At 44.5% G+C, this 26,139-nt stretch overlaps 1 protein-coding gene across 6 annotated transcripts in view; it reads right to left on the reverse strand.

The window, feature by feature from the left end:
• The window catches only part of LOC101483724 (diacylglycerol kinase zeta), a 94,491-nt gene that overhangs the window by 48,598 nt on the left and 19,754 nt on the right, over positions 1 to 26,139 (reverse strand). For 2 of the 6 annotated variants that reach the window (XM_014407679.3, XM_014407678.3), the window contains exons 1-11: positions 21,753 to 21,870; positions 13,141 to 14,283; positions 5,815 to 5,923; positions 5,300 to 5,395; positions 2,483 to 2,560; positions 1,945 to 2,007; positions 1,126 to 1,182; positions 917 to 985; positions 717 to 788; positions 521 to 637; positions 240 to 305 (exon numbers count right to left, since the gene is read on the reverse strand). In XM_014407679.3, the coding sequence (XP_014263165.3) occupies positions 240 to 305; positions 521 to 637; positions 717 to 788; positions 917 to 985; positions 1,126 to 1,182; positions 1,945 to 2,007; positions 2,483 to 2,560; positions 5,300 to 5,395; positions 5,815 to 5,923; positions 13,141 to 14,066 (1,653 nt within the window). In that variant the 5' untranslated portion in view covers positions 14,067 to 14,283; positions 21,753 to 21,870. Of the gene's footprint in view, positions 1 to 239; positions 306 to 520; positions 638 to 716; positions 789 to 916; positions 986 to 1,125; positions 1,183 to 1,944; positions 2,008 to 2,482; positions 2,561 to 5,299; positions 5,396 to 5,814; positions 5,924 to 13,140; positions 14,284 to 21,752; positions 21,871 to 23,262; positions 23,804 to 24,152; positions 24,587 to 26,139 lie in introns of those variants that run through there. The other 4 variants (XM_014407681.3, XM_014407680.3, XM_014407682.4 and 1 more) reach the window with 3 other exon arrangements.

The raw sequence follows: 26,139 nt of genomic DNA on the forward strand, positions 1-26,139 counted from the left end.
TACAAAGATGTCAGCATGTGAACCGGGGCTGAGCTTGCCCTCCGTGTTTGGATGATATCATCGGAAACGTGCTGTTCAAAGGTTCTTTTTCCAAAAATAAAATATATAAAGTGTTCGTGTGTTGATTTAAGATGACAAAGACTCACAAACACTAGACAGGCTTCGCTGTTTGCTTAAGACGCCAGAGTTCAAGCTTCCTCTGCAGTGTGCCTTAGCCCACCCTGTAGCACAAGACTAACCTCTTTTTTGCTGCTTTTCCTCTTGAACGATGTTCTCTTTTTCTTTTTGCTGGACTTCATCGATGACTGTGAGATGGAGAAAAAGCAGCTGATTTCACATCATTTCATCATTTGTACTGCCATCACTACTCCCCACAGTTCCTTTTATTCTATCCACACACCACTTAAAGGACCTGCAGTAACATGAAACCACTGATCTGACTGATGGCTGCCTGAATGACAGCAGACAACAAAATGACCTCATAATTGAAGCAGGATGGAAGCACTAAGAACAGCGTTACCTGATGGCGTTTGACCCGAATTATCCATGTTGGTGGAACTATGAGGGCAGCATGAGCACCCATTGGACAAGCTTCCTCAATTTGCTGCAGCATGAAGCAAGAAACCTTGTTGTGGTACTAATGGAAGAGATGCATGGTTATAATATGTGCATTTATTGAGCTCTGGAGACATGAACGGCATCAGTTTGATACCCACAGCCTGTTTGCACCACGAGCAGCTGATGGCAACAATCTCTTTACTGTGGAACGCAAACTTCTGCTGGAAGCCCTGAAAGCACAGAAGGAGAAACTGCTATAACAATTAAACTTGTTTCCACTCCTGTTCAGTTAAAGATGCAAAGCAGATGTTTAGGACAACAGCGCTACTGCTCGTCAGTAAGACAATCATTTCCACACCTTCCCACACTGTCTGCATTTGCCTTCTTGTCGTCTCCGATGCACCCAGTGATGGCGAACCACAATGGGCTGAGCACACACAAAAAACACAGCAGAAATTTACAACACTCAGAATTCAACGAACATGAGTGATTATAGCTGTGACTGTACGATGATCCAGCTGCAGCAGCAGGTTTGAACCCCAGAGAAAGAAAGAAACCAGAACTCACCTCTCGAATATTTCTGGATCCTGATTCTCTGAATGATGGTTTACACCTGAAATTAATCTGGAGCAGAGAAGAAGAAGAGGGTTACCGGGGTCTAACGGCACAGCTGAACACTGGGCCTCTGACTGGCACACTTCCTGGGTAAGCAGCACTGACACGCCTGTGGGACCAGGCCAATTAGGTGTCATGTGTCTTACAGTTAAGGGTCATGACTTCCTCAACAGGACTCGCTGACAGAAAGGAACAAGCAGACGGGACCCCCCAAGCAAGAATTACGTCACACAGGTGTGACGACACACATCTTTAGTTAGCACTGTGTAGCGCTACCTCCATCCTGGCATTGTGTCTGCAACCAATCGTGGCCCTTTTTGATAGTTTCCTACACCAGAACACTTTCAGAAAGCAGCTTCAGATCAATGACCTCCTTGTGTTTTCAGATCAAAGCACCCAAACCGTCAAGATTATCAGATTGTCACACCACAAGAAAAACGAGAGGACCAAATTTGAAGGATTTCAGAAAAAAGGACCCTGACAGAAGAAGAATTTTCAGAGGACGTGTCTGCCCTGGATTAGCTTCCACGTTGATTCACTCAGTGTCTAAATACCTACACCTGTTCCCAGTGGAAATTACATCTCCATCAACAATAATTATTTTTGAGTGGCATATGCCACCCCTCATCCCATGCTGCTGTGCAGTGATTCATTATAATAGACTGATGTAAGGTTCAGAGCACCCACGATCAACCTGTGCATCAGGCCGAGGATCAGAGAGGAGGACAGAGGACAGAGAAAGAAGACAAGGACGAGTTCTGTGTATCTCACTCTAAAGCTGGGGTCACTGACGGGTAGCGTGGCATCCATAAGAATAGCTTTAGAGCCGGGAAACTGCAGATCAGACAGGACGCTCAGTCAAACACAACCTGTTGTCCTCTGCTTACAAATGATGAATTCGACTGCACTGACATACAGAATCATCACCAGCTGCAATCAACACTGGATCCATGTTAGACTTCCAGGTGTGTCCAACTCCAGTCCTGGAGAGCTGCGCTCCTGCAGCTTTTAGATGCATCCTTGTTCCGACACACCTGAATCTAATGAATGGTTTGTTATCAGGCCAAACGTGATGGCTGCTGAGGAGGGAATCCAACCATCGGATTCAGCTGTGTTGGAGTAGGGATGCATCTAAAAACTGCAGGACTGGAGCTGCACACCCCTGCTCTAGGGAGCGTTCAGTTTGCTTCACACTTCTCTGCGATAATAAAGGCACAGAGTCTCTGGGACAGAGACTCACCTTACTGGTAGTCATAAGGACTAATATACACCTCTGTGTCTTCATGTATCCTCACAGGCAGCGTTATACCTTCTCCAGTTGTTCTATGCAGACGGTGTGAGCGACGATCTTACAGGCAGCACACTTCCTTCGACTGACAGACTTTTGCTACAAAGAAAAAAGGGAAAAGGTGATCAGCTCTGAATAGAAACATTGATTAACAATTAAATCACATGAACAGGAGAAAAAAAACAGGGTTCTTGTGTTGTAGTCGTTCATTTGCTTTATGAGCCTCAAAGAACAGCAGTCACTATGAAGCCTTAATTCCATCTATGACCACTGGGAGACAGTCCTGCACCACGTGAGTGAAACCACCACAGATACACAACATAGCAATGATATGACTTGACAGTATCTAAAAATATGACGGCTTTGTGCGTGTGATACAGCCAGCATGTGTCTGACAGTGATATGAGCTGACACGGTGCTGCAGGAGAGCAGCTTCAGTGTGCATGTTATTATTATAGACACACAGCGATCCGTGTTTACTATCCCAGATGAATCAAAGCACTCAGGGGTTCAGGCCTCATACAGCCGGCAAATGGAAATAATAACTTTTCAGTCCAGTGGCTCAGGAGGTGGGCAGGTCTCACTCATATGCACACATTACAAGAACTATATTATCTATTGATTTACTTGTCGCTATGTCACTGAATGATAAGACAGAATACAGGAGAACCTGGGACGAGTTCATGGTTCAAACACAGAACGGCTATTTTCAACAGAACCCTGTTATTTCCTTGTGATCGGACACTGAAGGCAGCCTGTAACCAGCACAGCTCTCCCCCACAGCCTGTGGCACTGACTCGGCTGCATCTTTTTACAAACCTTTGGACTTTTCACATATTTACAGATGTTTACAAAAGCAGCACTGCACTGATTTTTTTAAAACACAGTAGTGAAAATGCTCTCCCATCACCAACTGAAAAGGTCAAAGGTCATTTGCATCTGATTAGTCAACATTTTTATGAGTGAGGTTGACGGGAATTAGGATACAGACAGAAACAAGTATACGTCATGCAGGTTTCTCCAGCCACCAAACATGAATGAGTGCATGAGTTTACAGATGTACTGTAAATGTGGTGGAACAGCCTGTGGGAGATATTGGTTTGCTATCCCTGAACGCTAACGGCTCACATTAAAAAGAGAGACTGATGCAGAATGTAAAGTTTTTAATAAGAGCTGCACTTAAGTGTTTATGTGGTAGTGTCAGAGGTGGAGCTGTGTGCTTAGTTTGTGGAGAGCACGCTGCTGTGTTTAAACTACCATTACAAGACTGAACATGCAGAGAAACACAAGAACTCCACTGATCCAGAGCAGAACGAGCCAAGCAGACAATGTGGACGGTTTCTCCTGGAGACAGAAGCTGGCATGCTTGGATAGGCTAGGTGTGCTAGGTTGTTCTAGTCTGAAGGAGGATCTTGTTGTCACTAATGCAAATGTCCTTCACATCTCCATCTCAGAACTTGGATGCACGTGTTCGAGCCCAAACACCCTAGATATCGCTCGCCAATCAAGAAAAACAACTGAAAAACTTCAGATGAAGTCATTAAACTACAGGCAACATAACAATCTCACTCTATAGAAAGTTAAACCCTGAAATAAATGGGAATTCTGTCAAAGGCTTTTTGGGAATGTTGACTAAACCGTGATAAAATGTTGGAGCTCTTACTGTGCAAGTCTCACATGTGAAGATTGTAACGTCTCTTCTTACCAGCAGCACTTTATAAAGACACCGAGTGCAGCTCATTGCTCATTCAGGGTGTCCCATTAGGACTAGGGATGGGTACCGATATCCGGTGCCATTATGGCATGAACGGTAGTAACCTGAGCTGTGATACACTTTGGATTCCAGCCAATCATTTTACCTTTCCAAGGATAGTAGGCGGGCCCAGGTTCTTTTAGAGCAGAGCTACAGATTAAAAGGCGAAGCGGTCAAAGTCTGGCTGTACTTCACAACAAAAGGTGCAAACTCAGCAGCAACAAGTGCTTTAAGCTGATACTGTGCAAAAGAGGTAAGACCTCGAATCTGACGAAACACCTGGCGACGCATAGCGTTGTTTTAAAAGCCGAGAAATGCGCCGTATTTGATAGCTTGCTGCGAGACCTCACACCGAGCGCATCTACTGCGGGTGTGGTAAATCTCCATTAGTGAGTTAGCGCGGATCGCCCGGTGCGTGGGGCTGGACGGTGGTTATCATTTTGCAGAAAAAAAGAGACTGCTAAAAATAAAAACATGAGAGGTTTGTGTTCTCCATTCTTTAAGCACCGGTTCGAGCACCGTTTAAGCACCGGCACCGTTTCAAAAGTACCGATTTGGCACCGGTATCGGATAAAACCTAAACGATACCCATCCCTAATTGGGACTGGGAGTGTGATGCACACCTGCTAACTGGTGGTGCTAGCTGGTGGTGCTCATAGCTGTTTCACTGCGTCCACAGAAGCTGGAGGGGTTGACCAGTCTAAATTCTGCTTCTTGTTGCTTCCAGTAACTTGTCATTTGTTTAAAGCTGTTGCCAAGAAAACTTAACAGTATGTTTGCTGAGCAGCCAGTACACACTGTGCAAGGAGATGCTTTCACACTGATCTCCTCCAGATTGTTATGCGTGTTCTCCGTAAGTCGGTTGCTTAGTTGTTGATGTTAATGCAAGGACTTGTAGAAAGCAGCAGACATTGAGCAGGTGCACGTGGAAGCATGCGACTGTATAAACATTCAGTGTAACACAGTAAAGAAAACCTGGAGCCATGTATAAATCACACTCTACCCCAAACAGAACAAAGCGCAGTGTGAGTGCAGGCGGCTGCACAGAACTCGGCCGGGCTGGAAACACACAGGCAGATACTAACCAGTAATCTGGCAATACAGTGCTGTTCTCCCACATAGCAGTAGTCTCCAGACACGTTTGTTTCAAACCAGATATGATCTCCATACACAGCTACCTCCTACAGAGACAAACATGGAGAGAGACAAAGAAGAGCTAAGAAAAGGACAGAAGCTGAAAGAAGAGCTGCGGTTCCTACGGACCGTCAATGAAAGATCTGAAGTATCAGCTCACTGATGAAATGTGCACAGTGTTTGACAGAAGACATTTCAAATCACTGTGAAAAATCCTGTGAGTGAACCACGATCAGCTAGCAAGAAAAAAAACCCATACCCAAATGTTAATATTTCATACAGTATGATTCAGTCTAATGTGCTTCTCATTGGCAGACACAAGATGGACTGAAGACCCACTGAAATGCATGATTGATTCCTAAGCCTATGAAAGCCGTAGCTTTCCCTCTCCTGATAATCCAGCAGTTCTGCTGAGCAGTCTGACATGGCATAAAGAGCCGACCCTGTACGTCTCCGTCACACTCACAGTCCAGTCCACAGTGCTGGAGATGTTTGCTTCTGGGTCGGTCCTGGTCACAGAGGATGTGCTGGGCTGACAGGGGAGATGGTGCAGACCGGACTTGGCTATGGCTTTTCTGGAAACACAAAGACCAGGAAAACTGTCAGCGTCCGAGAAAACAGAGAAAACGCAAAGTCGTCAAGGTAACAAAAGGTGACAGGAACATATGTGGAGGTCTATGCACACACGCACACACACATGTGCAAGCAGTCGTGTGAATGCTGAGGCATTTACACTATTGTCAATGGAAAATTGTACTTAGCAGTCAGTATAAGCTTTTAGTGATATAAGTTTGCATGTGGTAGAATACTGCATGTTGACCTTTTGATGACTTAGGCTGTTGTGTGCATTCCAGAGCGCTCTGGCATGCACACCCTGGGGGCGTGGGAGAGGTCGGAGCTTCTCTTATTGTTTTGTGGCAGGATAAACGTAACGATGTCTGTTTTAGTCTAAGTGCCTTTTGTTTAGATGAACTGCTGGACGTCCAGACCAGCAGGTTTAGGGGAGTCTTTATGGGGTCACATTGACCACACACACACACACACACACACACACACACACACACACACACACACACACACACACACACACACACACACACACACACCAATGTAAGGAACAAACACCTGCTGATGTATAAAGACCAGGGCAGAGTCCCGGAGCCCTCACTCCGTGCGAGCGCTCTGTGGCTGCTCTTGCTGCAAGTAAAACTGTGTTTCTCCTCTCTGACTCTCAGCTGAAGAAGTGTCTTAGAATACATCTCTGGACATCTCTTGAGTTCCTAATCTTCAAGTCACTCCTGTTTTCTGCTGTTAAACCACTTCCACAGTTTCTGTGCTACTTTCATGGTTCAATTTTAAAATGTTCTGCTATTTCTGCTTATGAAGGCTATATCTGTTGGTATTTATTACTTTTACACATTTTAAATTATTAAGCTTTTTATGAGTTTTTTCTCCTATTGAAATGAATGGCAAACATCCCAAATTGCACTCAAACTTGCTTCTTTTCAAGCTCAACTCCTTCCTCACACTTTCACGTACAAACACCACTCCAACTTTAAAATGCACTCAAATTATTGGGCTACTACCAAATAATTCAGCTGTTTCGTGTCTCTTACCGTTTTCGTAAAATCCCTGTTGAAGTTTTCAGTGACACCGTGAAGATTTTTCAGAAAATACATGCGTCGCTATGGTTGCTATGCAGCTCAGCTACAGCGCACCACTCTAGTTTTCTGAATCTGTTCTTCACGTCTGACCAAATTCTTCTTCCTCGCTCAATTTTCACCCTACCCTACACAAATCATACATCGAAACGTAGGTATTTTTGTTAGGATTCAGAAAATGTGACTTATTATTGTGGGAATTACAGATTTCTGCCAAATGGCCTCAAAGCAACACAGTCTTCAGACTCCGCATTCACAGTCTCAAAGTCTCTGACGGGACGCGTTTTCAAATGGTCATAAATGATGTCATGTACAGACGGAGCCCAACATATCTCCAGACAGCCCTGCTCACGATTCAGTCATGTTTTTGATACCTTTTACCATTAACTGTGTTTGTTTCAGGGTACCAATCTGTTTGTGGAAAACACCAGACACACTAACACAAAGAAGGTCGATGAAGGTTGCACAGCAGCGTGGGGAGTTTGGGCCTTTCTCATTTTTCCCTTTTCATTTTCAATAAATATGAAGACACTGACTATTCAAAGTCATTCACATTTGGAAAAGAAATGTTTATTATTTATTTGCATAAAGCACGAGCTACGTGTGAGTCAGAAGCTGCTCTGCATATTTCATACTGCTGTGATTCTGGCTGACACGGTGGTGCGTGGGTGTAACACAGCGCACGTACAGCAAGTGTGTGGGCAGTTACGGCTGTGCTGGTGACTGCATGTTATGTATTACTGGTAACAAGAAGTCACGTAAGCGTCCCAGTTTGGGCAGATGTACAGCACCACACATCAGAGCATAACTGGAGTCTAACCAACAACTACACGTAGCAGAAGCTTCAGCTGCCCAGCCAGGCTGCTGACTGCCTGTTAATCACGATGAACACTGAGATAACAGGCGGCTTAGTAGAAAACAGTCGTTGCTCATAATCGTCAGAAAAATGTAAAAAGCAGCCACAGAGCAAAATAACTAGCAGGGATTTCAAAACTTGTTTTAATGGACTGAAGCAAAATCCTGCCCCCCCCTAACAGGCATAATGGTGCACTGCCTGTTAGCTTAACCCTTCCTTACTTCATATCACACTCACATCTGTGTTTTGCCACAAAATTGTGTAGCATTTGTCATTTTTCTGACAGACTGAGTATTAAAATACGATGCACCGTTTTAGACATTTATCACAGGCTAATAAAAAGAGGTTGTATTAAAGCATCATTGATCACCAACACCCATCCAAACAGGGTGCCCTCCACGCCAATACTTAGCATTTCTAAGATCTGATTGGTGCCTGCAGCTCACTGCACACATCCTGAACATGCCACAGACACACAAACATACTGCTGTGACGTCCCAACTGTTTGACCACGTCTGACATGTAGTGACGGATCATCATGAAGGGTCGGTTGGTAGAAATGGACGTTACTTCTGCTAAAACCATCAGACATTTTCCCTAATTTGCATCTTTTTTGACTGCAGGGCTCTGAACACGCTGCTGTGTGTGATACAAACATTCCCACAGCTCTATGTTATGGTGTCATTTCAACATTTCCACAGACTTCTTTAATATTCAATATGCAGCTCAGTTTTATTTAGTGCTTTATGAAGCACGGCAGCCTGAAAGAAAGCTCTTTTTCTTAGATTATATTTGTACGTGAAGCAGAAGGCGCGACGGTTAGTGAAGAAGCTGCAGTTTGTTTCAGGGAACACAAACTTTACTGTGAGGGTTTGAGAGAATTAGCCTGTGTGTGTGATAACTGTGCAGATGTTGTTCCCACAGCTGCCACAAGAAGACTGAAGCAGGTATTTGTAACTATAGTGAAGTCAAGTGGTTTCTCATTCTTATTTCTGTCGGGTATCTCAGAAAGGAAACGCCAGCATTGTTCAGGGTCTCGAACCAGCTACTCGCGCTTTGCTAGTCAGCTGCTCTAACCTCCAGTCTTCATCTCACCAAGGAGCCCAAAGTTTGATTTGAGTTGCCAGTGAAAAACACAGCAGCATAGATCAGCCCTCAGATCCTGCAACGGTAACGCCAGTGTCATGTGATCACTGACATTCAAATATTCATTAGTGTAGAGCATAGGTGTCAAACTCTGGCCCGCGGGCCACATTTGGCCCGCAGCCTAATTATATTTGGCCCGCAAGGCCATACCAAATTACTATTAGAGCTGGCCCGCCGGTCTTATACAGCGCATGTACTGCTAATACTACAACTCCCAGAATGCTCTGTTGGCGTTTTGGCGCGTCAGTCAGGACAGGACCCATTAACGCCCTCTCCTCTGTTGACTGTAGTCATAGCAACCGCGCGAATACTGCCGCGCTACCTCTCCCAAAATGGCGAAAAGAAAGAACGAAAACAGGAGCTCTCTGGACAGGTGGGAGACAGAATATCTGTTTACCTATGTAAAAGACAGACCTGTTTGTCTTGTATGTGGAGCTCATGTGGCTTTAACCAAGGAGTACAACATTAGACGACACTATGAAACGAAACACCAAGAGAAGTACAAGGACCTGGACATGACTCAAAGGCGCCGGAAAGCAGAAGAGATGAAAAGAAGTTTTGTTTCACAACAGACTATGTTCAAAAAAGCCATATCACAAAGTGAGGCTGCTGTAAAGGCTAGTTTTGTTGTGGCAGCAGAGATCGCAAAATCAGCCCGGCCCTTCAGTGAGGGAGAGTTTGTGAAAAGTTGTATGATGAAAGTTTGCGACGTTGTGTGCCCAGAGAAAAAGCAAGCATTTTTAAATGTTAGCCTGAGCAGAAACAGTAGCTGATCACACGTGAACTTGCCAACAATCTAAATAACCAGCTGATGGAGAAGGGAAACAGTTTCGTTGCATTCTCCCTCGCTGTGGATGAGAGCAGCGACGCCTCTGATACTGCCCAGCTTTCAGTCTTCATCTGTGGTGTGGACTCAACTCTCTGTGTTACGGAAGAACTTTTAGGATTAAAATCAATGCATGGAACAACCACAGGGAAGGAAATATTTGAAGAGGTTTCCAAATGTCTAACTTAAATGAAGTTGCCATGGGAAAAACTTGTGGGGTTAACGACAGATGGTGCACCAGCGATGTGTGGTCAAAGAGCGGACTGGTGGGCAGGGTACGGGAGAAGATGCGAGCGGAGAACTGTGCAGGTGAGCTGACTGTTTATCACTGCATCATACATCAAGAATCACTTTGTGGCAAAGCCCTAAAGATGGAACATGTTATGACCGCAGTAACACGAGTAGTTAACTTTATAAGAGCCAAAGGCCTGAATCACCGCCAATTCAAATCTTTTCTTGAGGATAGAGCTGGGCGATGTAAGATTTTTTCATATCACGATATGTTTTTTTCATTTCAGGCGATAACGATATCTATCACGATATAAGCCAAATAACTATATTTGTAAGATTTAAATGTGCCGTTGCTCACAAGTAAAATGTGAAATAATCAGCAGCTTGTTTTTATTTAAATATTTATTTCCCATAATAAGTTCAACAGGGTAGATGTACTTAAGGAACATGAGACTTTTTCAGATAAATAAAGGCAAATATTGCAAACTACACAAAAGGCAGCCGCTAAAGCGTTTAAGTTTCAAAATAGAACAAACGAAACAGACTAAATTGTCAATTCCACTTAGAAACAAAATATTAATTCTAAAAATAAATCTTAGTTTGTTTTACAGAAGAACAGACAAAACTGACTAACTTTTGTCAATATCAAATAAACTGAGAACTAAAAGGAAATTCTCAATCTCTCCTTGTTGTATAGCTGAGCTTTTCAAACAGTTTTAACAGTTACTTTAGTCTGACAAAAGCCGAATGACGAATTAGCGCTTCCAGTCAGAGACTGAGGCTACGTCCACACGTACACGGGTATTTTTGAAAACGGAGATTTTCCGTTTTCGTTTTAAAAAATAATCCCGTCCACACATAAAGGCAGAAATGAAGGAAAACGCTGCTATGAACATGCCAAAGCAGCAGGTGGCGCTAGATCCCTAACCGTGCAGAAATGTTGGCCAATCAGAAGTCTAGAAGCCTCGGTGGGAAAAAGTAAACAAAGCTGGGGCATAGAAGCAGAACCGAGTCGTATGTGTGGAGGGACAGTAACTGTGTGTATGTGTGTGTGTGTGTGTGTGTGTGTGTGAGCATTTAAACACTGCAGAGAGTAGAATTAACAGTATTGTAGAAATTCATTTCACTGAAACAATAACGTGGCGCACACCTTTGACGCGTTTTCTCCGTTTTTCTAGTCCACACGTAAATGCAAAAACGGAGTTTTCAAAAATCTTCGTTTTCAGTGACCAAAAACGCAGTTTACGTGTGGACGAAAGGTGCAAACGCATAGAAAAATCTGCGTTTTCAAAAATACCCGGGTACGTGTGGACGTAGCGCATGCACCAGTTTATTGTATTTCCAGACTTGCTTTCGGCACATTTACAGTGCACGCTACTCTGTTTTTGTCAGACTTGAAATAGCCGAAATACCTTCACACTACGGAACTTCTATGGCTCTTCCGTTCGACAATCTCTCGGGCGTTGGAACCATCATCTGTTTTCTCTTCGGTCACGCTCGGTTGATTTTTCTAGTCGGCACACTCATTTCCTCCATTACCCGCTGGCTGCTTCCCAAACAAACACACGTGCGGCTTGGCACTTGTGCTGTACGTAACAAGTCACGTGACGTGACGCTGCGGCTGTGATTGGTTCGGCTCTGCGCTACTTAATTTGGATTGGCTGTTTTTTTTTTTTTTAAGAGGACAAGAGCGGTGAGGTCTATCGCGATAGTTTAATTTTTCTATCGAGAAAAAGTTATATCACGATACATATCGTTATATCGCCCAGCTCTACTTGAGGAGTGTGGTTCGGAATACGGAGACGTGCCGTATCACACGGAGGTGAGGTGGTTAAGCCGAGGGAAAGTACTGAACAGATGTTTCGAGCTACGCGAGGAAATATTTCAGTTTCTGGAAAGCAAAGGGCAAGACACAGCTGAGCTCAGGGAGCAAGAGTTTCTGTGTGAACTGGCCTTTATGTGTGATATCACGAGCCATCTCGATGCGCTGAACCTGCAGCTTCAGGGACGGGGGCGTATCATCACAGATATGTACGCTGCAGTGAGAGCTTTTAAAACGAAATTGTGCCTGTGGCAGAATCAGATGCTACAAGGAAACCTGAACAACTGAGATAATCCATCCACAATACGAGGTTAGTCATTAATATACTGCAACAACATGGGAATAGAGCCGCTGCAGAGAATTCAACATTAATGAATCAATGGTACAGAAGTGGAGGAAGCAAGAAGAATGAGTTTAATAAAGTTTGATTTATCTGACTGCTTTGTTTCGCTTAATGTGCCTTATAATCCTGTGCACCTTATGGTCCGAAAAATACGTACTGCACACTGCAGTTTAATGTTGCAAAGCACCTCTTTTTAACTTCAGTGGATATTATACATGGTTATGCTCAGGATATGTCAGCCCATTTCTACTGGAAATGCCTTTTGGTTAAACTTTCAGCAAGGAATTTGCATTTGCACTGTTACATTTTTATAAAGCTTTAATGTACATAAAAACCAGCTTCTTGTTTAAGTGAAAATAAATGGAAGGTTGTCTTTTTGCGCTAGTAATGTTGTGGAGTTGTATTTTGTCTCGCATCAATTATATCATCAGTTATATCGTTATCGCAAATTTTCAAATATATATCGTGATAAATATTTTTGGCCATATCGCCCTGCTCTATTTGGAATCATGTCTGATGTTCGTTCCACTTCTCACGTGTGCACCACTTTGTGTTGGTCTTTCATGTGGAATTCCAATAAAACTGATTCATGTTTGTGGCTGTAATGTGACAACATGTGGAAAAGTTCAAGGGGCCGAATACTTTTGCAAACCACTGTATGCTGCCAGTAAATTAGTCTGACTATAGAATCAAACTGAACCAGCACAATAATACACTGCTGCTTAGTTATTATTTAGTTACATGTCACTGTATATTTTTAACATCTGAAGAAAAAAAATGTATGTCTGCAAAACATAAAACACCAGTTCTGTCAGGTCTATGTTAGGTGTGTGTGTGTGTGTGTGTGTGTGTGTGTGTGTGTGTGTGTGTGTGTGTGTGTGTGTGTGTGTGAGACAGAGAGACATACGAGAGGAAGTTGTCCCATGTATCCTGGTAAGGATTGTAATAAATGCTTTGCTGGGGTCCATCTAGTGGAGAGGAACAGCCTTTATGGAGCATGGAGCCACATGAGGTAGCATCTGCTGCAGCCGCCCCAACATCAAAGCTCAGGCCTGCTGGAGCCGGCTGGCCAAGGCTGGGACTGGTCACGGAAGTCGACATTGCGTTCGTCAACTTCGCTGTACTGAGACTCGACTCTAATGGATTATATCGGCCGAAGACGCCAAACCCTGCTTCGTTGTCCTGAAACACGGAGTCTGCCGGAAGCAAGTGTGAGGAATTTCGTCTCAGACAGCGAGGAGGCCAGAGCAAGGGCCGGGCTTTGATGTTCTCCGTAACCACAGCCTGCGTTAGGTGCCTGTGAGCTGCCAGGGTGAAGCTTTCTTCATCAGCTTCATCATCGCTTTCTTCTTCTTCACCCGACTCAGAACAGGAGCACGGGGAGACATCCATGCCCTCTTCATCCTCTTCTTCCTTTTGCAGTCCTGTGCCCATATGCACTACACTTGCCAGTAACATAGAGGATCCCAGTAAATGAGGTTCGATAGATTTCACTTTCGAACGACGTGCACAGGAGACTGAGCAGCAGGGACGATGTCTTCCTCTTCCTGTTCCTTCACTTGCATTTGTTAGCCCAAGCTCGATGATAGACTGTCGCTTCTGTCCACTAGCCACTAGTAGGCCAACACTCGGGCGCCTGCGCTGGTCAGTGCAAACCAGAGGCAAACCGACAGAGGAGCGTCTGGACTGTACTAATGCTACAGAGGGCAGACCGACGCTGGAGCGCCTCCTGGCTTTACTGGCCTGAACAGAGGGACATTTGTGACGCACTGCAGCAAAATGCTTTTGTCTTTTTTGGCGTCGACCAAAGTGTCGCTGGAAAAACAAATCCATCTCGTCTTGGAGAGCGATATAGTACACTGCTACTCAAAATGCATCTGATGAGATACGGTTGGGTAAAGAACACACAGTGCCCTTTCCTTGTCTTCATTGACTGCGGGTTAGCAGTCAGATATCAGATATCCATGCGACCGAAGATTGGTTTCCTCCACTCGAAGCTGGTACAGCTACTGCTGGACATCTCTGACTCTCCAGCCCTCCTTTGGAAATGCTGCAGAGGCAAACAGGCCGTTACAGAAATCTGTCATTTCTCATTAACAGAGAAAAATGTTCCCACCAAGGAGTTTACTGAGGTTAACGACTAAAAGAATCTCCAAACAAATCAGACTCAATCAGCTGTTCTCAGGTTGGATGATCTAACTTGCTGTTTCATGATGCAGTGCTGCTTTCTTCAAAGTCAATCAAATTATGACCAAAACTTTATTGATACCAAAACATCTGACACCCCACACACACACACACGGGTATGTATTCATGTCCTTGTGGGAACATCTCATTGACATAATGCTTTCCCTGGCCGCTCACCCTAACCTTAAAAAATGAATGTCTAACCATAACCCTGATACTAAAACCACATTTTGAGTCTCAAACTTGTGAGGACGGGGATTTTGGTCCCCACAAAGACATCTAAACAGGTACACACACACACACACACACACAGACCTACTAAGACCTACTGTATCATAAATATAAACTAAAGCTCATACAGGGTCACATCATTATTGTAGGATCGTTACAATATAAAGTGAAACGTTTAACTGATAAGTTGCTTTACTAGCAGCTACACTGTTCACTGCAGCTGTGAAGCTGCTTCCAATGAAAAGGCTCATGTGTGAGCACAGGGACCGTAGTGTGTCGCAGCACAGCAGGGCGGACTGTAGTGTCACGTATCTTAATAAAACACACAGCTTCACTTTCCAGTCAGAAGAATCACTCAAATTAGAGTTAGAGTTACTAAATAAAGGTAACATTCGATCAGTCAATCTAATCTTTGTGGTTCTTCAGAAGAAGTCAAATGTAAATATAAAAGTGCTAAAATAAATTTCAGTTCCTGATTCTGAGAAGTATCAATTTATGCCCTCAGAGATGACAAAGCATGAAACCAAAGCTCAGCTCTGAAATCTGACCATAGCCACATACTTAGCAACTGAAAAATGTTGCATCAATTTGACCTCCAACCACTGACTGAAGTGTGCGAGTGGTTAAAATTAGATTGCTGTGGATGTGTGGCACATAGGCCAGCTATTCAGTATTTGTATAAACTTCATCTTCTGTGGTCTTTGAAATATGAATTTGGGCCCTGCGGCTGCCGACGCTGTCTAAACAATACGATCCTCGAGAGTCAGCAAGACCAGAAAAGTCCTCAGTAGACGAAGCTGTGACCAAACGCAGCGTTTTCTTTGCTTTTTAACTAGAAAAATCAATTCTACGTGGAGCTTCCCGCGGCGTGAACAGGCAGATTGTTTAAAAGGCTCTTCATCCTTAAATAAGTGAAGTGAGGAAGCATGCTTCGTAGCGTTGGCTTGGTGGGTAGCAAACAGGAAATGAGTGTAGATATTTAATCAGGAGATTATGAGACTCAGCATATAGACAGTTTGTACGAGTCACACGTCTGAACAACACGGTTAAGCGGTGAACGACCAGCTCATTTTACCATCCGTGGCTTTGTTCTGTGTTCGCCCATCAGCAACCCAACAGTTTGTTAATGCTCACACTATTATACTCAGCAATAAGCTCCAGCTTCAGCCGCTCGCTCGGCTGCTGGCAAACCAGTTAACCTGAGATGAACACCAACACGTCACATTTTTAAATATTCTCTAAGATCACTGCTGATGTCTTTCCTCCTCCTCCTCAACACCTGAATGCTCCAGACCAGCAAACTACGGATCTATGAAACCTTAAAGCTGTGCTTTAATTCACCATGACTGTACAAAGATATTTGTTTGTGTTTCTCGTCTTAATAAATAACAGAAAACATTTTCTATAAATGAAAGTCAGCCAAGATGACTGGATGGAACTTAAGACTGTTTTGAACCGTTTCTGTTCTAGTTCCGTTTTTCTAACACTGAATTTACAAGAAACAGAGCGAAGCACACACCACCACAAACGAACCTCGAGACGACAGATGAGATGATAACAGTGGGGCAGAACATTTGACATGTGGTGTGACTAACTGAACGTATAAGAGCAAACTGAAGATCACGCAGCGCATCGGATGAGGACAGTAAAGCGAGAAAAAGGCGTTTTAGAACCGTGAAGCTGAAACCTCGGGTATCACAGGAAGTCCCATCACAGACTCATTAGCCCACCGAAACCTCCTCTGTTCGCTTACAGTAATCAGCTTGACATTCAGCAGCAAACGGCTCTGCCACTCACTACGTTCAGAGATCATCACACTGACATACATTTCTTCTATTCTGAATCTTGAATGTGGGCACATTTGATCCTTACGGTTACGTAACCACAATCAGAACCAGAGCGACTTACTGCAGGCTGATGTGACGCGGATGATTAATCTACAACTTCTTAGTTTCCAACACAACAGTTGTTTTTTAACTGGGATAAGCTCAAAAGAGTCACACACAAGTTATATGACAGTAACAGGCTGGATATGTCTACAGTTCCTTCTAATCGAGTTCTAATATTTTCCTCCGCGATGTGTTTTCTGTTACATAACGGCTTCTTTCTCCGGCTCTAATCCCACAATGGGCCAAAGTGAGGCAGCGATGGGATGAAAGTACTCAGTAATAACCCATCAGACATCCCCGCAGTCGAGCTGTCAACAAATACTTTTGTTATATAATCTTTAAAAATGTAAACGTGCATTTTTCAAGCAGCCAAACCAGTTGCTGTCGCTCTACAAAGCCAAGCTTCCCACAGAGCAGTTGCAGTTTCCCAGCACTAACTGGGTGCTTAGCAGAACACCGTGCAACCACACCACACAGCTGGAACAGTTGTGTGTCACAGGTGCGGTCTCACTGCAGTGCATGTTCCTTCAGTTATTAGCACCGTTACCATTTTTCTGCTTTATTTCAAACCTTAAGGCTCTTTTCATACTTAGAAGAAAAATCGAATTGTTGTGTTTCTGGTAAAACTCTCGCGGCGTGCTTGCCAAACTTTAACTGTGCTGAATGAATAATCAGCAGGGCTGTGGAAAAGCAGACTGATGGATGCATCAGGGGCCAACCACAGTCCACCATCTTTAATGTAAAACACACTAAAACAGACAGTTGGACTCTTTGGAAAACGCTCAAAGAACTTTGAAGTTGGGCGCGAGTACGCGCAGCCACACCGCCGCACGTACTCACGCATCAACACGTTGCTGCTCGGAGCTGGGCTCAAGTGATGCCCTGCAACACAACTTTGCATGCTGGGATAATTTACTAGTATGTGCAGCTTTAGTACAAACTTGTGAACACCAGCAGGGTTTTTGACTGCTTACATACAGATGTTCCAAATGTTCAGACCAATGCACACTCCCAGTAACTTTCACTGGTCAAGTGAGGGACTCTGGGATGCAGAGAGATGACACAATATGTGCTCTAAATGTTTTCCAACACTTTACTTCTTCAAGTTAAATGACACAGCTCAGTGACAGTTATCCTGCAGCAGGTCACAGAGTGCTCAGCTGGATGTTAAGTCTTCTCCCTCGAGTGTCATTCAACATACATACAATGCTGACATCGTGGTGCTCCGAGGCATCCACTGTGGACGAGCTCTGCACTCATTTCCATTAACAACAGTCATTTCAAATTCTCTCACTGACACTGTGGGATGAAATTACCAAAGTGTGCCAGAAAAATGTTGTGAAATTAATCACAAGAACAACAAGTCTGCTTTAAAGTGTGCTTGGGGTTGATTTAGACTATTCTCAATAACCGACCAAGTATTCACATGATTATCATCATGGGACGATAACAGTCATTGCAAACAGGAAACAAACGTGGTCTCCGTCCAAGAATTTGATACAGCACGTCATCGTTTGACTGGCTAAGTGCATGCAGCTAAAAATACTTCTTATTGGCTGGTGGAACCCACAATGAGACATTAATAAGGCTCCACCATCCCATCTTGGTAAGCTAGCCTTGACATTTCAAGGTGTACCGCTCTCACTAAGCAGTGCAATAAATGATATGTGCAGCGTTCAGTCTGTGGCATGGTCTGGTGGTATAAATGCCTGAGGTACAAGGGAAGAGGCCACTAAGAACAGGTCTGCCTTGAAAGCATCTTTACAATGAGCAGCTACTTTAGGAAACTATTTTTACACTTCACCAAAAATTAAAGATTTTTAGTCCGTAAGTGTGCCAAAGGGTGTGAGGCGTTGCAGAGCTCTGATCTGTTGGCTTAAATATTTACATGAAAAGCAGTGGTCTGCAACGCAAGCACACAAAGAGTGCTCTAGATAAATGTGGTTTTCCTCTATTGGAGTGAAACAACGCCTCAGAGCTATGTGGCAATCACCTCTATACACCAACACTTCATTATTAGAGGGGCTTTGCAGCTATCACACACAGCAATCAGATTATTTTACATCCTGATGGCAGATTTTTGGGGTCTTTTCTGGCTTTATTTGATAGAAACAGTGAAGACTGACGGGGAGGGCCGCAGGTCGGATTCGAACCCGGGCCGGCCGTTCTCAGCCATACTGTATAGCATGTGGTCGCCTGCTGCCCCAGTGAGCTATGATGGTAGATTTACCTCAGCCTGTTTCTTCTACCTCCACTGCAGGCAGCGTCTGAATCAACATCCTGGTGATTAATCCACCAATAGGACTCTGTCATGTGTTACTGTTTAAACTGGTTTCATCTTTGAAGGCGTGCAGTGACGGGAAACAATAACTTGCTTTCTCACCAAAAGTAACAAGAACGTTCTCAAAATGTTGTTTGTTTGTAACATTTGTTACAAACAAACAGAAATGCAGCAATAACTGAGACTAACGTTTGTCAGATCAATGGCTGAATTTTACAATATGTAATATTGACCTTAATAAATGCCTTCCAGACTTTATGTGAAGAAAAAGCATAAAGTGCAATGAGTGCGCTTATGCCTGCGACAAAGTAAAGGTAACTTTAGAACGCCGTCATGCTCTGCACGCCACCTGAGCCATCAGATGAACCACAGGTAGGACTTTCAGTCATTTCTGCCGCTTCAGGCTTGTTTGCTTTGCACCACAATCTGCGTTTTTCCATCACTGAAGAGCTATTTCTGATTTCAAGAGACGGTCAAACGCAAGACTACAAGAACTGTAATTTAACTATAGCTCATGTTCTTAATAAGATGCTTGCAAAAACAATCCGTTTATAAAACTGCATCAATGAACACGTGCAGCAGGAAGGTGAAACAGGTGGAACACATGTGGATCTGCCTCACATCCATATACAACCACAGATACTGAATGCAAGGCAGCTCACAAAGTTCTTCAGCCATCCAGCTGCATCCAGCTGCATCCAGCAAGAACAGTGCCACATCCTGCCGTCACTGCAACGCTCACCGTGTGTTACACAGCCGAACAGCAGCGCAGTCTGGCACTGAGGAAACACTGACTGGAATGTGATGTGGTTGATTAAGTGGTTATATGTAAAGTGCATGTAAAGGGCTCCTTACATTTCATTTTTAGCCCCCAGCCCCCCTCATGTTCTGATGCATAGATCAGACTTTTCCCACAGAAGCACAGACAGGTTCGTCTTTATTGATCCCAAAGTTTTGATCTGCAGTGGTGCAAAACAACACCTACACACCGAGTTACTGGGAAAACGTTTCCTGGAAACAGAGTCAAAATTAATAATAGCAATAATAATAATGGCAACAACAACAAAGTGAGACAGCTAGCAAAGAGGTTTTTTCTTAAATGAATGCAAATAACCTCTGCCTCTCTGCCCCCACCCTCACATGCACCCAAAGCCTGGTGGGGGGCGGGACTAAGCCAACCACAGGAAACCTTCACAGCGCACTGGGAGACATTCAGGATCCAGAGCAGCAAAACAGTCAGGCTGAGATGTTTACGTTGGACTGATGATGTTGGCGTCGAGGGACGTCTAATAATACAGGAACAACGGCCCACAGAGCTGATACACGGACTCTCTGACATTGTCCCTCTGTCTGGTAGCTGCGCCCTGCTCTTATTACCACTCTGCACCATTGTCAGGCTAAACAGTGACACGCTTCCATTCTAAACCACAGCGAGGCAAAGCCACTAAAATCACACTAACAAACACACGTAGACGTGCGTAAGTAATGGTGCTAACATACCTCTAATCACAAGCATTTGAACAGCAGGGCAGTCAGAGGACGTGTCACAGTGTCATCTGAAAGCAGACTACAGACACTCCGTCAACCTTTCAGTTCTAGTCTCTCTTCTGGTTCCATCTGACATCACCGATGCTTTCATTGTCATGACGATACAAGAGTCACGATCCAAAGGGAGCAGCTAATTTCCACAGCATGCTGGCCTTTGGCTCAGAAATGCACATTACATGTAGAACAGCACTGTGACACATTTCAGTTTCAGGGTGTGCCCCTGACCTGGGTACCACCCACTCTGTGTGGAGCTGGTGCAGCTGCACACAGCCGACAGGATATTTATGTGTCAAGGAAGGTGGCTTTGATCCACTTGACGAGTGACAAGTTTGTCGTTTTACTTTCAATTGCTGAATAAAATCTTCTTTTGGTTCCGAGTGCACTTCCCCCACAACACTCGGACAGCTACACCCCTTCGTCGCTTGGACTCTGTGGGGCACAGAAAGTCTATGTGCTGCTTGCCTCTGGACAGATGTTCTACAGATGTGATACTGAGATGGAGGCAAAGCACTGAAGCTGAAGAAGCTAAAACACAGAGTGCTGCACAGTCTGCAATAAACTCGTCACTCCACTGTGGACAGTCGTATATAATAGTAATCAGAACTGTCACCTCACAGCAAGACGGTTCTGGGTCTGTCAGCGTTTGTACGTATTAATATTAATCGAATGCGGACCAAAATTACTTGAAACAGACATCCAAAAAGAAGAAAGCTTTTCAGAGTTTCTGACTGCTCTAAAGTAAACGACGGAGTTCCTGTCAGAGCTACGCTGCCTGTCGTCCACTGTGTGTAGCCTCCGACTGTCGTACATGCACCGCAGCACTGGATGTTCCTGCACATTCTTCAACTCGGAGAAAATGTCACAGATTTTCCAAAATGAGCGCATGAGCAACACAGGATGAACAAATGAATGTAGCCATTACATGTTTAGGATTACCAGATGAACTACTGGGTTTCACACACACACACACACACACACGTTACAGGACAGCGACTGTGGCCTCCTGCTACACTGGAGTCTAAACTCTTTATATGAACAAAACCTACAGCTGTGCAAAGATGTCAGCTCATCTTGCAAGTGCCCCTGTATGCCTGCTAGACTCATCATTACTGTTCTGCTCTCTGCTTGAAGTCACAAGAACAAGGAAGAACACAGCACTGCATCAGCCTGCAAGAACACAGACTCAGTGTGAGTGGATTCAGCCTCATGTTCAACACTTTCTTTCACTATCAAACCCTCCAGCTGAGACATTATTATTATTGTTAAGACTGTGTGGAAATAATGTTCACTCAACTCAACACTGACTTCATTTTAAGTTAGCATGTAGCAAACTTTTTAACCTAACAAATATTCAAAAATCAAAAGGAGAAATTAAAAGCCAACCTGTCAAAGAAAGCAGAAAACTATCCATCCGTGAGTCCACGCCTCTTATTTGTCGAGCTTAGACTAAACCCTGGTGTACGGTGACGGCTATTAGGAACAGAGGGGAGGGAAGTGTGTGTGTGTGTGTGTGCACATAGGGGGGTTAGGGGCGTGTGCTAAGAGGAAGAGAGAGTGGGCGTGGCCCTGAGACACGGAGAGCCTGAGAGAGGACTAAAATAACTACTGTATTTCCTTGACAAGCCGAGTGCAGAGCTGTTTGATAAATGCTCACACACTGACACACACACAGACACACACATACAACCAGCCTCTGTGAGAAAGAGGAAACTGAAGTAACACACAGCGAGTGATTATGACACCGCAGTCTTTCAAAGGCACACCGAGCTATTCAGAGTAGGTGTACAGTGAGGATAGACGAAACACAAAGCACCCACTCAAACACAAAGTCTATGACTCAGAGCTGCAAAGGACGTCTTTACACCAGCGCAGGAGGGAACAATGAAGAGCACTGAACAGCGAACAGATGACCATCAGACCTAAAAATACATCCCCAATTCCAGCCGGGACGCCGCGTTAAATACTAATAAAAATCAGAAAGTCCTAAACTTTGATTTGATTCACAACAGAAAACATGTTCAATGTTTAACTTAAAACCAACCATGTGACAGTGAGGTCATTATGAATGTGATGACAGCAACAAAGGTGGACGGGGCCACGCTTCTCGCTGTGCAGCATCCTGCCTTCTTTTAACTACAGGCTGTGAACTGGATGTTTGAGAGGGGACTGGTCCCGACGGGTCAGACTATTTAACATCAGCTAAACGTGAAAAGGTTCCAACCTGAGCCTGGCTTTTTTGGTTTGTTTTTCCACAATAACTCCAGCACATTGGATAAAGCTTGCTGTGGTTTTACCTTGAAAGTGGGAATATTTCGGGCCCACGCGGTACTTCAGGTACTCGTCACCATGTAGCACAGGTGGCTGCTCAAAACAAGCTACAACCTAACATCTACACGTTGATGCCAGGTTCATCTTCATAATCAGTGTCATCATTTAACATGTAGATTATTTAGTCTATTCACACACACAGCAACCCAGATTATCCACTAGTTGCACACCACGCTCAGTGACTCACTGACACTTTCTAACCAAGCTGGAAGCACAGCTGTCATCTTTATTTCTGTTGACCTGACAACTACAGCCCCCGTTGCCGTGGGAATTGTGTTCCCAGTCCACAGGATCACTAGTAAACCACTGGCAAGGTTATACACACAGACACATATGCACATTTGCACACAAACAATCCTGCTGTGAGTGCCAGCGTTTGCAGGAAATAACAGTGCAGAGACTTACAGCCTGTGTGTGTGTTGCCTCTGAGCATGTTTCAGGCATATCTGCCCTGCCAAGGTCTCTGAAGCACAGAAGGCAATAGCTCCACCTACTGGTCATTAACAGATGTTACACCAACAAAGTGCAACTCTCTCTTAAGGTCTTGTCGCTCTTTCAGCCTTACCTCCTGGTGAACAGCTTGAATCCAGTGAAGGACTTGGAGCAGCCACTGTGGATCTCCTCTTCCTCCACACAGAAAAGAGGCAACAAGGCTGGACCGGGGGCAAAGGAAGAAGGCAAAGAGGAACTGGATGAGGATGCAGAGTTGCAGTCTCCATCATCTACGTTAACATTTTGTAAGCACGTTCCTTCCCCTTCTGCGTTTGTGTCCACACTGGTTTCTTCAAGCTCACCACTGCAGGCCTCCGGGTCAGTGTCGTGCTCCAGATCTGTACCTGCTCCCGGTTCCGAATCCATGAGAGAGTCTGTTCAGGTCCTGTGATCTCACATTGTGTTAGAACGACCTGCAACGCTCCTGGATTTCTGGGTAGTCTTTGAAAAGCATGACGTTAAAGACGAGTCCACTTATGACGTCAGTCCAGCTCCTGTGTTACAAAGGAACTCCCACAGGACCACTTTAATTATTCCTCCTGCCTGCAAGTCCTTTACACTCTACCTCTCAATGACACCAGCTTCACTCAACTTATACAGATGTGAGATATGACCTGAAATCACGAGACAGAGAGTGAGTGTACATTGTGTCCACAGAGATATCATTAAAGGACCACACCAGCAATCACAACATGTCAGTAACTGAAGTGTGTCCTTACACAAGACACTACATGGTTCTCCTGCAGTTACTTAAGAACACTACTCTAAGTACTAAAGCACAGCTCAACTAAACGTATTGTGCCTCAGTTACAGTGACCCATACACTAAAAGAGTTCTAGCAGTAATGACAAAAGTTACCTGTTACTAGAGTGTCTAAAGAATTGTGATGTAACAAACACAACTCTAGTAAAGCCTTAAAGTGCAGTTCAACTACTGTTAGCCTGAATAATAATCAACACTTACGAGCTGGTCAAGGACTTCAAACATGGCTACCCAGCAGAAGCTACAAAGTCAATAATCCACAAGCCAAAGGTCGTTCACAAGAGAGACAAGGTGTGTGTGTGAGTCTACAGACGGATTAGTGCGTCTTGAGGGAGAGTTAATCCTTCCCAGCCGTCCACATGTACGCCTGCAGTAAGCAGCAGCAGCTCACAGCCACTCACTCTGCATCTCACCCTCCACACTTCTTCCTCTGACAAAGTTTACACTCAGTCTTCTTCGCCTCCTCCTTTTGGATTCGTGTTGAGTTTAATGACACTTCATGTAACGTGGATACTGACGCGCGTGCGCAAACACTATAACTACTGTAGCGAACTGCTGCACGCGCAGTTTGGTAAATACACACTGATCCTGTGTAGTACTACTCGGCCGGCTAAACCCAGGAAGTGGATAATGAAAACAATCAGGGCCTCGGCGCGAGTTGCCTTGTCACGTGCCTGACTGAATGTCTGCAAATGAATTAATGCTGCTGTTCACTATACAAACGTTTTATACACACAAGAAAGAAAGAAAGAAAGAAAGAAAGAAAGAAAGAAAGAAAGAAAGAGTAAAAAGTTTGCTGGTGAGAGATTTTTCAAATTGACTGTTCTCTGCTGCACTTCGCTCTCTCTGCAGGTCATTACTATAAACCAGGTTGCGCACGCAGCCTGCTGTGAGTCTACCTTGGAACATTTGCGTTGGCTCTATACTTCAGCGTCACTGAAACACATTCACGCACAGACTTTGGCGACACTGATCAGCCGTTGTCTCTGCCCTGCTGTAAATGCCCACATGAGGGTGCTGTGTAACGGACAGCCACTCGGTCCGTGACAGGATTTTACTTTCTGCTATATTTGTTTTAGATTAGTTTCTTTAACCCGGGATTACCAGACAGTCGTTAGTGTGGTTTCAGCAGTGCTCGGATGTTGCAACACTAATACAAGCTACACCATCACCGAAGAGGCCGTGACTCCTGCTTCCGTTTTGTAGGGTTACACTTTCTAACATCAGCTCATTGACAGGTTTAATACGCGGGAAAAATCTCAATTTTTCAGATTTCACTGTCTCGTCGGGGCGTTTTCACGCCGGTAGTGGGTTTACTGTGGTCTGAATCCGTTCTTGATTTTGTAAACTTGTACCGTTTTCCGTGGTTTTCGTTTCTTTTCACAGACAACATTTCAAGCAAACAAAAAGGCGTGTCTACAAACCACGTGAGAATATTCAGTCCGCTCATTGGCCAGAAGTATCTGGGGCGGGAGCCACAAAGGTAAATACAGGAAGAAGGTGCCGTGTTCTGGTTCTGGACGCGGGCAGTTAACGTTCATTTCACGGTGTGTTGCTAGCTTGTACAGAGCTTTGCACCTTCCCACATCGAGACGGCAGACCGCACGTCACTACGGGCCGTTTAGCTCTCACGTGGTGGTTGGTTAGGATCACGTGCACACCATAAACTCACCGCTCGATCGATGTGGAAACGAACACAGCTTTAAGGCATCCGATCAGAAATGCCGTTCACATTTTTTAATAAGCAAATATTAATACCTCACTTATCACATGTCCACTGCCTCTTACACAGCACGTGCACCTTGATGTCTGCCTCAAACAAAGTGAGACAGAGTCAGAATTAGTGAGTGAGCGCAGAATTAAATGTGGAGAAGAATTACTGTGAAAAGCAGACATATTCGCAGCTTTTGCCCAACCCTGAACTCTGAGGAAACTCGGAGTTTTGAGAACAGCTGATCATTTAGAGCAGCGGTCCCCAACCCCCGGGCCTCGGACCGGTACCGGTGCGTGAGTCGTTTGGTACCGGGCCGCGAGAGTTGAGGCTCAGGTGTGAAATGTCTGGTTTTCAGGGTTTTATCAGTTTTCAGGGTTATTTTGTTATCATTTTTATTGTTTACTCGGTTTTCCTCGGTCTTTTCACGTGTGTTATGAATAAATGTTCTTTTTTTCGGTACCGGTACTAGTTTTA

This window comes from Maylandia zebra, linkage group LG23 (assembly GCF_041146795.1).
Source record: "Maylandia zebra isolate NMK-2024a linkage group LG23, Mzebra_GT3a, whole genome shotgun sequence".
Lineage (NCBI taxonomy): Eukaryota > Metazoa > Chordata > Actinopteri > Cichliformes > Cichlidae > Maylandia > Maylandia zebra.